The 14,162-nt window shown below is 54.8% G+C and overlaps 1 protein-coding gene across 1 annotated transcript; it reads left to right on the forward strand.

Annotated features, from left to right (window-relative positions):
• Nucleotides 1–11,933: 11,933 nt before the first annotated feature.
• RRS1 (ribosome biogenesis regulator 1 homolog) lies at nucleotides 11,934–13,832 on the forward strand. The gene has a single exon (XM_068162498.1). It carries the CDS (start codon nucleotides 12,027–12,029, stop codon nucleotides 13,104–13,106), a length of 1,080 nt encoding a protein of 359 aa, XP_068018599.1. The 5' UTR covers nucleotides 11,934–12,026; the 3' UTR covers nucleotides 13,107–13,832.
• The last annotated feature ends 330 nt before the right edge of the window (nucleotides 13,833–14,162 follow it).

Below are 14,162 nucleotides of genomic sequence, written 5' to 3' on the forward strand. Positions count from 1 at the left end.
GATAATGTAGAGGAGCTCCTACTGGGCTCTGCTTTTCCAGTCAGAGCATGGCAAGAGACTGCAGGATTCCACCAGCAGCCACAAGCCCTGCTGGAACAGGCAACTGCCCTTGCAAAGCAGCACTTCAGGTTGCTCCTGACTGGACCAAATCTCTGCCACTAGGAGTTTCCAGAAGAGCAACAACTGCTCGAGCTGCAAATGCTCAGTGCCTGGTCCGTCACTACAAAGCCATCTCCTGTGAGCTCAGCTGCTCCTACACTCTCTGCTTCATTTATTCACAGGAGCACAGAATGGTTTGGGGTGGAAGGGACCTGCAAAGGGCATCTATTCCATCCCCCCTGCAGTGAGCAGGAACATCCTCCACTGGAGCAGGCAGCTCGGGCTGCTACTCTTTTACTTGATTCCAAAGGTATGAGTTCCTCCTCTGCTGGAAGGTCACACGTGGAAGCTACAGCTGCAGCAGCTCCAGAGCAGCCAAGACCTTAGGCTGATGTAGAACATGCTGCTGGGACCTCCAGATTCCTTCAGCATCCATTAGGTTGGCCCTTGAGGAGCAGCAAGGGCAGATTGTCACCAAGCATGTAAAAACTACTGCTGGGACCATTTCCAAATTGGAGCAGAGTTCTAATGTGGACTTGAAACCTACCTGAGAGGCAGAGAGCAGCACAAGGCAGGACCTGGTGCAGTTACTGCTCTCCAGTTTTGCTACAAGAGCTGAAGCCAAATGGCTTTGGCAGTGAACACTTCAGGAGGGTGGATGTGTGAAGAATGGGATTGCTTCCAAAGACTTTTGGATAGGTCCAATCCCTAAGCTAAGGGAACAAGGCTAGGTCATAAAATCTAAAGAGGTTGGCATCTCAGTTTCAAGGCTCACCTCAGGAGTCTCTCCTGAAAGCAGCACACTGTGAGGGCTGGAAACAGCATCAAGCAACTGCCTGGGGTGATCTGCCCTGCACAGCCTGCAGTCAGCTCTCACAGACCCACTTAAATCAGGGAGACGTAACCCAAGTCCTAGCAGACTGACAAGACAGTCCCTCTGGAACAGGCAAAGACTATTCCTCACTCCCTGTGCAAGTGGTGGGTGGATACTGAAACATTTCTGCTGTCACTCTTTGATTTTCTGTTATGTGGCTTCACGTTGAGTCTTAATTTGCTGCTTTTTATAGCCTGAGTGTAAGGAATACAGTTGAACAAATGTTACTACCCCCTCCACCAAAACACCCAAACTGCTCTGAATATTGATTTGTGTTTTGGAAGAAAGTCTCTGGGGTTTCACCCCCAGTTCATCTCCAAGTCATCTGGTGACTTCTCTGAGGAGAAGTAACCACAGCTGTGAGCAGAGCATGCTGTGCTTGGAGCGTGGGGCAGGCTCAGGTCTGCTGGGGGGAAATGAAGAGCCTTGGCCAACCCCCTTGATGCTGGTCACCCTTCCTCACCTGACAGAACCTGGCTAGGAGGACAGTGACACAACCTGGCTTCCCCTTCACACAGCTCAGGACAGTTCTTGTCAGAATCACAGACTGGTTTGGGTTGGAAGGGACCTTTCAAGATCATCCAGTCCCACTCCCTGCAGTCAGCAGGGACATCCTCCACTAGGATGCTCAGAGCTTCATGGAGCCTGACCTTGAGTATCTCCAGGGATGGAGCCCCAACTACCTCCCTGAGCAACCTGTTGCAGTGTTCCAGCACCCTCCTGGTGCAGAACTTGTTCCTCACACTCAATCTGCTCTGCTCTCATTTCAAACCATTGCCCCTGGTCCTGCCCCTGCAGGCCTTTGGGAACAGTCCCTCTGCAGCCTTCTTGTAGCTGCCTTCAGGTACTGGAAGGCCTCTATGTGTCCTCCACCAGCTGGATAAATCATGCAGAAACAGCACAATGTCCCCTTCACAACTGCCCATGGCACTCTGTCCTGCCCAGGACAGGCTCAGCTCTGGTGCAAACCCACTGAAGTCAGGGAGAAGTCAGAGGAGAGCAGAGCAGGATGCGAGCAGCAGGCGGCCGCAGTGGCATACCAATGCAGTTCACTGAGCTGGGCACTTTCCCTCTTTATTTCAATAACTATAGTGAAAGAGACATTTATAGAATGGGAAGTTTGGAACAAAGTTGGATCTAAACAAAAGTGAATGAAATAAAAAAGGTACATTTGGGGCTGGCAGAAAGAAAGAGAGAGAGAGAGAGAGAGAGGGAGAGGGAGAGGGAGAGGGAGGCTATATTTGGATCCTGGTCAGAAATTCAAGGATTGTTTTTATCGCCTCTAAATTTGGGAGCAGAATTCTGAGGTCCCTGGGACTGGAAGTGGTTCTGGAGGCACATCCTCTTTGGAAGAAGATGAGGGTAATTTTCCACACATTGGTGTTTATTAATAGAGGGGGAAAGGAAAATTTAACTGTCTGAGAATTGGTGGAACCCTGTCAGAGCCTGGGAAAAGCTTCAGTCCAGAGCTTGTACTTGCTGCTCTAACAGGCATCTTCGATCAAAGCCTTCAATCATCCACCTCTTCACCCCAGGAGAAGTTGAAGAGTTATCAGGAATCCCTGATCCATTCAGGAATGTACTTTTGAACCTGTTTTCAGGCAGGCGTTCAGGTGAGACGGCTCCGAGCCCAATTCACACGGCTGAGCTAGACCCCGAATGGTGACGGTGCCAGTGGCCACGTTCATGGTGGCCTTCCAAAGGGTGCTGGCAGAATCTGCACAGCCTTGCTGAACAATGCCATAGCTCAGCTATTTCTTTCCTGGGCTGCCAGCCTGCCCAGTTGTTGGCTTTCTGTATTTTTGGATGTATTTGGGCTAACAGCCAGGTGACCTTGAGCTCATCATGTTCTGCCAGCTGCTCTGCCATGCTGCCTGCCTGCTTCTTCCCTCCCTCCCTGTTCTCACCTGCAGAGCACAGGTCAGGGTGCCAGCTCATCCCAGCAGGACAGCTTTCCTTGCCTCCTGTGCCCAGCAGAGAACAGTCTTCAGACAGAGCCACATCTCTCAAACTTCTCGACCTCAGTGGAGTAACTTCAGGTTTTCCCTAGGAAACAGAGTGGGGATGTCCCGGGAGGAGCACGGAGGTACCAAGCTCTGGGGTGATGGAGGTCTGGTAACACTTGTGTGCCCTCCACAAGGTCTCTGACCTGCAGCTTCAGCAGGAGACACTTGCCAGGGCTGAACAAGCAGCGAGAACAGGACTGCTGCCATGATCCAGAGGTGTGACTGCAGCTCTTCCAGGCACACCTGAGTCACCTTCAGCTGCCAGCTCCGGTGCTGCCAGCAGGCTGTGCAGCTCTGCCCAGGACCCTGGCTGAGCACTTGGCTGCAGATGTCCTCAAGGTCACAGCTCCCTTGTTAGCCCTCCCCAAGCCAGGAAATTTCAGGTGAGCTCAGGATGGGAAAGCAAGCCACGGTGCAGCCCTTGAGCTGCACAAGCCCGAAGGGGTGAATGAGGAGCACCTGGGACCTCTGGGTCCTTTGGAAAGGGCAATGCAGCCGTTGGCACGCTGGGTGGAGGTAAACAGACCACACATCCCCCCTGCAAGCCTCTTGTACAGCTACACACGCACCACCCTCCCTGTGAAACTGCAGCAGGTTAACTACCTGCGTTCACAGAATCACTCAGAGGCTTTTAAACCTCCTGATCTCGGCGGAAGAGGAACGCTGAAAGCAGGGCACTTATTTATAATGAAGGCATTTACCAAAGCAAAATCCTTTCCTCTGTTTACCAAGTGGTGCCAAATGGAGGCTTCTGTGAGCATGAGCATCAGAGACCTGAGAGAAATGTATCTGCATTATCTTGGTTAAACACCTCCCTAATGTGAGGGAAAGACTAAAGGTCATCTGTCAAGTGCAGTTGTGAGGCAGGAAGAAAAATCTCTCATGTTGGATATCTGGAAACCTTTAGGCTCCTGATGTTTTTGTTGAAGGGTGGAAGTGTGATCAATGAATCATTAGGAGCCTGATAATGGAGGTCAGAGAGCCTTTTGATGAGGAGTTTAAGAGGCTTTTGTTCACCTGCCTGGAGATGGTTGATTGCTCTAATGCGATGAGACCCTCTCCAGCACTTGAATTTTAAATGTTTAGAGATCCTCCTGGCCAGCTCCTTCTCAGTGAGGCTTCACCACAAGTGAATTGTTGTGCAAATGAAACTCCAGGGAGTGTGAGGAGATTGGAGAGGGTTCAGCATTCTGTAAAGACTCAGCACGTTCTGCAAAGTGCCTGCTAAAGCAAAGGTAGCTAACAGGAAGACACCTGGAAAGTAGGAGGACCTGGGAGGGGGGATCTCCTTTTCTTTCCAGACTGAGCTGCTGAGCATGCAGACACACAAAGCTCTAATTCCAACTGCCTCCAGTTCATTCCTGGCTCCTTGCAGCAGTGCACACATGAGATGAAATGAATTCATCTCTGCTCAGGTCCTCAAGAGCAAAGCCACTTTCAGCCTCGAGGCTTTCTCACACAAAATCTATCCTGCATCTCCTTGGCTCCATAGGTTTCATTCACACTGGCTCCACAGCTCTGAGAGAGGCAAAGCAATGTCTGACTGAAGGAGAATCAGGCCACACACCAAAATGAGAGTCAGGCCACACATCAGTGTTCCCTCCTGCCTCAGGAGCCCAGTTCCCATCTCACTTACACCGGAGTGAACCGTGAGTAAATCCACTGAAACCCGCTGGGCTGCGAGAATGGGACACCAGAGCGTGGAGGATCTCACCCAGAGGAGATGAACAGCAGTGCTCCACCTTCAGATGGCTTTGTAGAGTTAGAACAGAGAGGATTTTGTTCCTGCACCCTTTCAAAACTCTGACAGCTCAAGTTGTCTTCTTGAAGACAGTTCCAGTATTGGTTCTGAATTGATAAGGAGAGGCAAGCAGTTCTTCACTGCACATTTTTCATCCTCAGCCCCAACTATTCATGGCAGACAAGGTTCTGGTACCCTGCTTTCACCTGGTGATGTTAGAAGATGAATTAAGGCCCTAATTAGAGGGGTAGCTGTTCAAAGCCATGACTTCACTTCAGTGTACAGCTCCATGCCATAAGACTCAATTGTCTCCCCTGCCATCTGCTCTGGTGTCAAGATGTCCTTTTCTCCCAGTGACATGCTGTTGCCAATTGCAGCATTCTTGACATTTCAAAATGTCTTTGTTGAGAAGTTTGTGGTCTGCTTTGTGTTTCCACAGGAAAGTGCTGCTGAGCACCACCAGTGCCTCGGGGCTGGCTGCCGGTGGGCTTGCTCCCCCAGACATTCCTGGGCAGCACCCTAGAAGCTTCTGAAGCTCTGCAGTCCCTTCCCCCAGCTCCCTGCCAGCTTCACCTCCGAGGGAAGGATTCACATGGCTTCACCTGCTCTGTTTGCTCTTTGCTTCTCCACTTGCTCTACATCTTCAATATTTTTCTGACACAATGTGCAAGTATGACATCAGGAAACCTCATGCTGGTCACAAGGCCTTAGTCATCTCCTACAGGTGAGGGCTGCAAAGTGATTCTCTCAAGCTCGCTGCTCTCAGTGGGGACTGGCTGTGTGCTGGACTGTGAGCATATAGAACAAGGATGCACAGCTTGGAGAATCTCATCCCCTCCGAGGTGGTGTAGGGAAAAGCAGGAGGTTTGGACTAGGTGATCTCTAGAGGTCACTTCCAGCCCCTGCCATTCTGCAGTTCTGTGGCCCAAGAGCTCTGACTGCAGGTCAGGAAATCTCATGCCCCAGCTCTGAGGGCTCCAATTCAGCAGCAGCAGAGAGGTTATCTTGTGATAGCCAAAGCTGCTCCTGCTCCCAGCCAACCCACCCCCAAGATGCTCCCCAAGCCTTTGCAGGAATGAGTGAGAAACCTACACAACTGGTTTGGTTTATTGCATGCCATGATAAGGTAACCTCTAGTTGCTGCCAGCTTCCCCCAGTGCAGCAGGCTGGGAGCTCTGGTTGCTCCAGGAGCAGCTGTGGGAGATCTGTGCTGCTACAGGAGCAGCTGTGCAACCTTCACCAGAGACACTTCTTCAAGAAGAGGTTTGGGAGGCTGCTGTAGGCATGAACCACAATTGCTCCTCCAAGGGAAGCCCTTCCTGCGTGAGTCAAGCTGTGGCCAGTTCCCTGAGGGAGGAAGGCAGCTCCAGGGATTGCTGTTCCTTCTGGAATGCCCAACCACACACTTCCACTCCCACCCCAAGCAGCTACACTGATCAGCTGCCTCCTGAGCATGGTCTAAAGCCTGTGCCCTGGCTCTAGGACTTGTCTCAGTGCAAGAACTGCTTTAAGCCAAGCTGTTGTCACTGGGTGATGATTGAATCAGAGCCTTCAGCTGGATGGCTCTCGAAGGGAAAACTGTTTCAGAGAAATTCCCCTGATTTAGCCTGAGCCACAACATCCATCCTGGGTACAAGCTCACACAAGTTTCCAGATGACTCCTGCCTTATGTGAGTCACCTGTGGTTACATGTGGCTGAAACCCTCCCTAATACCTTGCATGGGGCCTACAAAGTGCCATCCTCCTGGGCACAAGAAGCTAACCCAAGCCTTTTTGGTTGGGTTTTTTCCCCCCTTTCATTGACAACCATCAACTGAAAATGTGTTAGCAAGACCTTGAAGTGCCTGCAACTGATGTAAGTGAAACACCAAAGCTGAAGCACAGCACTTAGTATCTTTTACTTGGACACCTACAGGGTACATTATCAAAATAGCTTGTGGGAGGCAGAGTTGCACACACAAAGGCTTTTGTTGCTTCCTGGCAGGACCTGCATGTACATTCCCCTCTCCTCATCACACCACCTTCGGTGTGCAGCTCATCACGCTGGCATTCAGCAATCAAAGAGTCTGAAAACACACCAGGAGCAGGATTCAGAGAATCACAGAATGGGGAGGTTGGAAAGGACCTCAGGGGGATCAAGTCCAACCCCCCTGCCAGAGCAGGATCACCCAGGGCAGGTCACGCAGGAACACATCCAGATGGGGCTGGAAAGGCTCCAGAGCAGGAGACTCCACAGCCTCTCTGGGCAGCCTGCTCCAGGGCTCCAGCACTCTCACAGTAAGGAATTTTTTTCCTCATGTTGAGGTGGAACTTCCTGGGTTGCAGTTTGTGTCCATTGCCTCTTGTGCCATCACAGGACACCACTGCCAAGAGCCTGGCCCCTTCTTCTTGGCACCCACCCTTCAGTTACAAACATTAATAAGGTTCCCTCTCAGACTGCTGCTCCCCAGGCTGAACAGCCCCAGGGCTCTCAGCCTTTCCTCCTCAGACAGATGCTCCAGCCCCCTCATCATCCTCACCTCCTCCACTGGGCACTCTGGGTAATATCCCTGTCCCTGTTCCTGACTGAGCAGCCTTGCTCATGAATGGAAATGTGGAGGATAAAAGGTTACAACCTGGATCTCAGGACCTTTGTCCTTGCTGACTGTCAGGTGCCAAGGTTTTGAAGACCCCTTTGGCAAGCAGCACTTCAGCACACATCCCCATGCCACCCAGTAAGGGCTGGGAGAAGATTTCAGGTGGTAGTGGTGTGTATGAGAGGCTGGGATCTATGTCTAGCCTTGGGTTAAAAGTCACTGAAGAATCATGGTCCTGAGTCTTGCCTTGAGACCAAGACTCATCCTCCTTCCTCTAGCAAAAGTCAACACCCAGACCTCGTTGCACACATGAATGCTGTTACCTGCACTCCTTACAGGCAGGCAGCACTTCTACACACACAGGCTAAGGCATACTGTTGAAAACATGTCCCAGGAAGCCTCTTCTAAGGCCACTGCTGGCAAAGGGATCATTTCTGACTCACAAAAGCATCAGAATAGAGGAGCTGGCATCATCCTTGCCAGCAGACAGATTTACCCTCCTCGGCTTCACAGCACTGAAGCCCTTGCTCCGTTTTGAACCTCTTGCTCCTTTTGCTTTGTCTTGTGTCCTGTCAAGAAAACCCAGTTGTGACTGTGGCACATCCTTTGTGTGGTGGATGAAGACTTCCATGCCTCCTCTCGCTCCCAGCGTCGGTGACGTTCCCAACCACGAGCCCAGCCCAAGAGCAGAGGAATCATTTTTGTCGCTCTGGTTGCAAGTGCAGACTGAAATCACAACACACCCCAGAGCATGACAGATTTCTTCTCAAAGAAGGAAATGTGTTTAGTGGTGTGTTTTTTTCCAACTTGTAGAAGGGATTTTTGTGCCAAAAAAGTAGGTCTCCCCTAGACAGGTGATGAGAAGGACTGACCCTGGGGAAGGAACACGTTACTATGGCGCCGTTCCTCCCATCACGAAGTCCTCACCCTTTCAATCCTCCTGAATAGAACAACAAACACCTAACAAACCCAACCCACACCACTGCTGGGGGGTTCTGATGTGAGACCATGCTGCAAGGAGACTTTCTCCAAAACAAATACATCAAAATCAGGTCACAGCAAAGCTGGTAAGAAAGCAAACCACCTCCCAGCCCAGTCCCTGGTGCACAGCCAGATAGGCATCGGGCGCTTGGGAAGGCCTCAAATTAGCTCAGCTTGGCTTTGTTTACCCCAGATCAGCCCAGTGAAACCACACAGTCACCGCCAGGCAACTGATCCAACTGATTGTGGTCCACCCACCACCTTCCACAACGCCTGCAGTCACCCAGATCTGCCTCCTATCTCACCAGCTATCTACGCTCTGCCTTCCTGGGGCTGTTCAGCCTGGAGAGGAGAAGGCTTCAGGGGGACCTGAAGGATTCCCACAGGAAGGCTGCAGAGGGATTTTGCACGAGGGTGTCTAGAGACAGGACAAGGGATATTGGTTTGAAGCTGAGGGAGAGCAGGGTTAGACTGGAGGTGAGGAAGAAGCTCTTCAGTATGAGGGTGGTGAGACTCTGGCACAGGCTGCCCAGGGAGGCTGTGCCTGCCTCCTGCCTGGGGGTGTTCCAAGGCCAGGCTGGAGATTAGGAACAACTTCTTTGCTGCAAGGGTGGTCAGGGACTGGAAGAGGCTGCTCAGGGACGTGGTAGGGTCCCCATCCCTGGAGGTGTTCAAGAAATGTGTGGATGTGACACTTTGGGACGTGGGTGATGGTTGGACTTGATGATCTCAGAGGTCTTTTCCGACCAAAACAATTCTATGATTGAGCAGCTGAGCCTAGCTGAGAGGTGTCCCTGCCCATGGCAGGAGAGGATCTCTGAGGTCCCTTCCAACCTGAGCCATCCCCTGTGATTTTACAGGGTTAAAAAAAATAATGAATGCATTGAGCAGCAGAATTTGGCCCAAAGTGTTCCACTTAATTTAGCTTCAGTGAACAAAGTTCTCCTTTACAGGAAGAAACTACAACACAGATCAGATTCTGATTTCAAAGTGTACTGAGCAAGGCTGGAAGGGGATGATTTGGAGACAGTGTGGATATTTTAAGGGCACTTTCTACTATTTGCCCAAATTACCAGCACTTTGGGTTCTCCTGATAAAAGTGTTGTGGATAATGATCCTCAGAGCGGGCTGAGGAATTGGTTGAATCATCTTCTAACTACATCTGCTGCCATCCAGAGGTAATTGGCTAAAGTTTGAAGAGCAAATCTGAGTTAATACATCTAAGTGAGCCACAGAAGCTGTACATCAGAGCAGCTCCAAGCAAACAGAGAGTGAACCCTGCAGCCCAGCTGAACAAAAACCATGACAATCAAAGAGAAGCAGGATGATTCTTTATTCTTTTCCAACAGCAAACAAAACCAGCAGTGCAGCACACAGCTCTGGTACATCACCTACACCCTGCAGGATGCTTGCTGGTAATCTTCTGGACTTTCAGCACATTACACTCTCCCAGCTTGCATTTTCCATGCAGCCCCCAACTGTGGTTAAAAGAGAAACTGACCTACAGCCCCCTTCACCCCACAGAGATCCTGCACTTGGCACAGAAGCCAAGATCCCTCTCTGCTCTGCCCTGCTGAGGCCACATCTGGAATATTGTATCCAGTTCTGGGCTCTTCAGCTCAAGAAGGACCTCAGGGAACTGCTTGAAGAGCCCAGCACAGAGCCACAAAGCTGCTGCAGGCAGTGGAACATCTCCCTGTGAGCACAGGCTGAGGGAGCTGGGGATTGGAGCCTGGAGCAGAGGACTGAGGGCTGCCCTCATTGCTGTTGGTAAAGAAGTGCAGGGCTGGAGCCAGGCTCTGCTCAGGGATGCCCAAGGGGCACTGGCACTCAGTTCCACAGAGCAGTTGCCAGAAAGTCATTTGGACTCCTCAGAGTCTTTTCCTTCCCTTCCTTAGCAAGTGAAGCAAGATCACATCCTAGCATGCACCCCTGCTCTTCCAGGGCTGGGAGTGCAAGAGAGATGCCAGTGATGTCTTCTCAGCCCCAGACGTGTGCCTGAAGGCGTCTGGGCTTTGTACACATACAGAGCAAAAGGACTCTCGGTGCTAGCTCCGTACAGGTAAACCAGGAGGCTGCAGGAGCGCTGAGTGTGAAGGTGTTGAGCAGACTGCCAAAACTTCAAACTTCCAAAGTATACATTTATGCCTAAATCTATGTAATGCAGCTGCATCTCCTCAAAAGTCTGACTTTAGAGTCGGCTTTAGCTGCAGTTCCAGGTAAGGGAGGAGCTGCTCACGGCGGGGAACCAAACCCTGCCCGACGCGATGCCATCTGGTGGCAAAGGGGCAAGGTGCCGGCGCCAGCCAGCCGGGGACTGAAGGCACTGGGGCGCTGCTGCTCCACCGCACACAAGGCACGCTCGGAACCCCGGACCTGCGCATCAGCAACAAGACCTTATCACAATTAAACTTGCAAAGTACAAGCCCTGACATGTCAGGCGCTCAGACACGAGCATCTGCTTGCTCCCTTCACAGACCAGCGCAGGCTAGGGGCTGACCAGCTGGAAAGCAGCTCTCTGCAGGTCCTGGTGGACCAGTTCCCCATGAGCCAGCAGTGTGCTCTTGTGGCCAAGGAGGCAAATGGTCTCCTGAGGTGCATTAAGAGTGTGACCAGCAGGGCAAGAAAGGTTCTCCTGCCCCCCTACCCTGCTCCAGTGAGGCCACACCTGGAGTACTGTGCCCAGTTCTGGGCTCCCCAGGTCAAAAGAGGCAGGGAACTACTGGACACAGGCCTGCCACTTGTCACCTGGGAGAAAAGACTGACCCCCACCCGGCTCCAGCCTCCTTTCAGGAGTGGTGGAGAGCCAGAAGGTGTCCCCTCAGCCTCCTTAAGCAACTCAGTTCACTGCTGTGCTTCCAAACCATGATAAATCCTGAGCCATGCTACACCTCCTTAGCCACACCATCACCCCGGGATGTGAGCTTCCACCAGGGCTGGATCATTTGAGCTGTTTGTTTCCAGTGCTGTTATTAAAGCTTCTGACTTATTTGAAGCAGCTCAAAATGTGATCTCTATTTGCTTTGCAATCTACTTTCCATTTCCAAGTAGGTAACGAGAGGGCTCTGCGGCAACCTCCAATGGCCCACAGCGGCGGGTGGCTCTCACGAAGGCGGCAGCGCAGAATCGCAGAGCCCCGGCGCGGCAGGGGACCTCCGGACATCGAATCCAACCCCCACTGCCCAGAGAAGGTCACAGAGGGTTGGTCACCCAGGGGACATCGAACATCCCCCGAGACGGAAACGGCTCCAGGGCAGCCCGCTCCAGGGCAGCCCGCTGCAGGGCAGGCGGCTCCAGGGCTGCAGCACTCCTCATGCAGCTCCTCCTCGCGTTGACACGGAACTCCCAGCGCTCGAGTCCGCGGCCAGCAGCACATCCGCTGCTCTCCCGGGAGCCTGCACAGCCTCGGGGACGCCTCCGGCGCGGCCGCGCCGCTCTTCCGCCGTTTCGGTGCCAGGCGGACCCGCGCCCGTTCCGTGGGGACACCCGAGGGGGCCGCCCGCCGCCCGCCCGTGGCAGCGAGACGCCTCCAACGCCGCCGGCGGAATCGCCGCCCCGGGCCCGGCGGGACTCCCGCTCCCGGCATGCCGCGCGCCGCGCTCGCCGCCGTCGTGCTTCCGGGCGCGTCCCCGCGCGTCCGGCGCCGTCACCCGGGAGCGCTTCGCTGCACTTCCGGCGCCGGCGGGAGCTGCCCCCACGTGCGAGCGGCGGTGCGGCCCGGGCTGAGCCACGCCGCCGTGCCCCCCGCCATGGCGGCCGTGCGGGTGGAGCAGGTGCTGGCGGCCGCCGCGGAGCAGGAGGCGGAGAAGCGGCGGAGCGTGACGGTGGAGAAGGAGCTGGAGCTGGAGTTCGATCTGGGCAACTTGCTGGCGCTGGACCGTAACCCGCCCGCGGCGGCGGGGCTGCGCGGGGCCTGCCCGCGGCGGGAGGCCCTGCTACGGGCGCTGGCCCGCGACAACACGCAGCTGCTGGTGGCCCGGCTCTGGGAGCTGCCGGCCGAGCGCGCCGGCGGGGCCGGGGGGCCGCTGGTAGCCCAGCTGCCCGAACCCACTTTCCGCCTGCCGCGGGAGAAGAAGCCGCCGCGGCCGCGGCCGCCGACGCGCTGGGAGCAGTTCGCGCGGCTGAAGGGCATCCGCAAACGCAAGCGGACCTCGCTGGTGTGGGACGAGCAGGCCAAGGAGTGGCGGCGGCGCTGGGGCTACCGGCGGGCTGGCGGCGACCCGGCCCGCGCCTGGCTGGCGGAGGTGCCGGCGGGAGCCGACCCGGAGGAGGACCAGTTCGCCAGGCTGCGGCGGGAGAAGCGGGAGCGGGTGGCACGCAACGAGCTCAACCGTCTGCGCAACCTGGCCCGCGCCCACCGCGCCGGGACCGCCGTCCCCGCCGCCCCCCTCCACCCCACGGGCCACCAGAGCCGGGAGGAGCTGGGTCACGTCGCCCGCGTCGCCCGCGTTTCCACCGCGTCCCTCGGCCGCTTCCAGCCTCGGCTGCCCAAGGAGTCGGCGGAGCCGCCGTCCCGCAGCAGCGGCAAGAAACGGCGCTTCGAGCCCCTGCTGGGCAACCTGGCAGCCGAGCGCAGCCGGCAGCTGGAGCTGCTGCGGGACATGGGCAGCAAGAAGCCGGTCCTGGACATCACCCGCGCCGTCAACAAGCAGCTGCGGCAGGAGGAGGCCGAGGCAGCCGCCGCCAAGGGCAAGAAGCAGTCGCGGCGGGGCAAGCGCGGCCGCCGGCAGCAGAGGGTTGGCCGCAGCAGCAAGAAGAGTGGAGCCAGGCGGCAGCAGCAGCGGCCCGCGGCCGGCAGCAGCAGCGGTGGCAAGAGAAAGAAGGCATGAGGGACAGAGGGACTGCCTGCAGCGCGGGGCTGGGGATGCCCACCGAGGCGTGGGAAGGGACTGGCACTGCAGCCTCCCGCCCGGTGCTCCGTTCCTGCAGCTCTTTGTCAATAAAAGCGCTCCAGCCTTTCTTAAGTGCTCTGCGTTTGGCTCTTGGCTGGCAGCCCGGGGGGCTGCATGCTCTGCCCCGGGGGAGCTGGTGGGGTATTGAGGGGTCAGGAGCCCCTGTTTCCCCCCGCGGCGTTGCGGGGACAGACAGGTGACATTGCTTCGTGGCTGCAGCTGAGCACACCTGTCCCTTGCTCAGGTAGGTGTGAGCTGTGTTTTGATGGAGTAAACCTCCTCAGCCGCAGCCCAAGGCCCTGGCTGCTGCTCTCTGCGCTGGGCCTGACGGTGGAGCTCTTGCTCTGTAACGCAGTCAGTTCCTGCGGCTCAGCGCTGTGGTGTTTGAGCTCAGTTACAAAAGAAACAGGAAAACTGACTCTTGAGATTTCGTTGCAGGGAAGTCAGAGCTGGTGCCCAGCCCTTGAATTCAACAGGGAAAAAATGTTTGTGTTGAACAGCAGATGAAAACCTCAGTCTCTCCCTGCATTAACAGGAACCTGTCATTTGATGGAAAGAGTGTCACACTATCAAGCAGCTTCTGGAAAGGATCTCAGACTTCTGCTTCTCTGAACTCTCTGGTGCCTTCTGTACTCATGAAATAAAAAGTACAATTTGCTCCCCCCCCGTGTGGCTTGGTTACAGGAAGGATGCCCTGGGCCCATACCTTTTTGGAGGGGTAGGAAAGTAAGTGCCAGCAGTCTCAAGTCAGTTAAATTGTACAGTGTTCAAAAGAAGAAAGAAAGAGATCTGCTTCTCTACAGCTCCCTGAAAGGAGGTTGGAGCCGGGTGGGGGTGGTCTGTTCTCCCAACGAACAAGTGACAGGACAAGAGGAAACAGCCTCAGGTTGCACCAGGGGAGGCTTAGGTTGGACGTGAGGAGCAATTTCTTCCCCAAAAGGGTTGTCAAGCCCTGGCCCAGGCTGCCCAGGGCAGTGGTGGAATCCCTGGGGG

Source organism: Melanerpes formicivorus, unplaced genomic scaffold, assembly GCF_026170545.1.
Source record: "Melanerpes formicivorus ecotype bairdi unplaced genomic scaffold, bMelFor1.0.p_v2 SCAF_65, whole genome shotgun sequence".
Classification (NCBI taxonomy): Eukaryota; Metazoa; Chordata; class Aves; order Piciformes; family Picidae; genus Melanerpes; species Melanerpes formicivorus.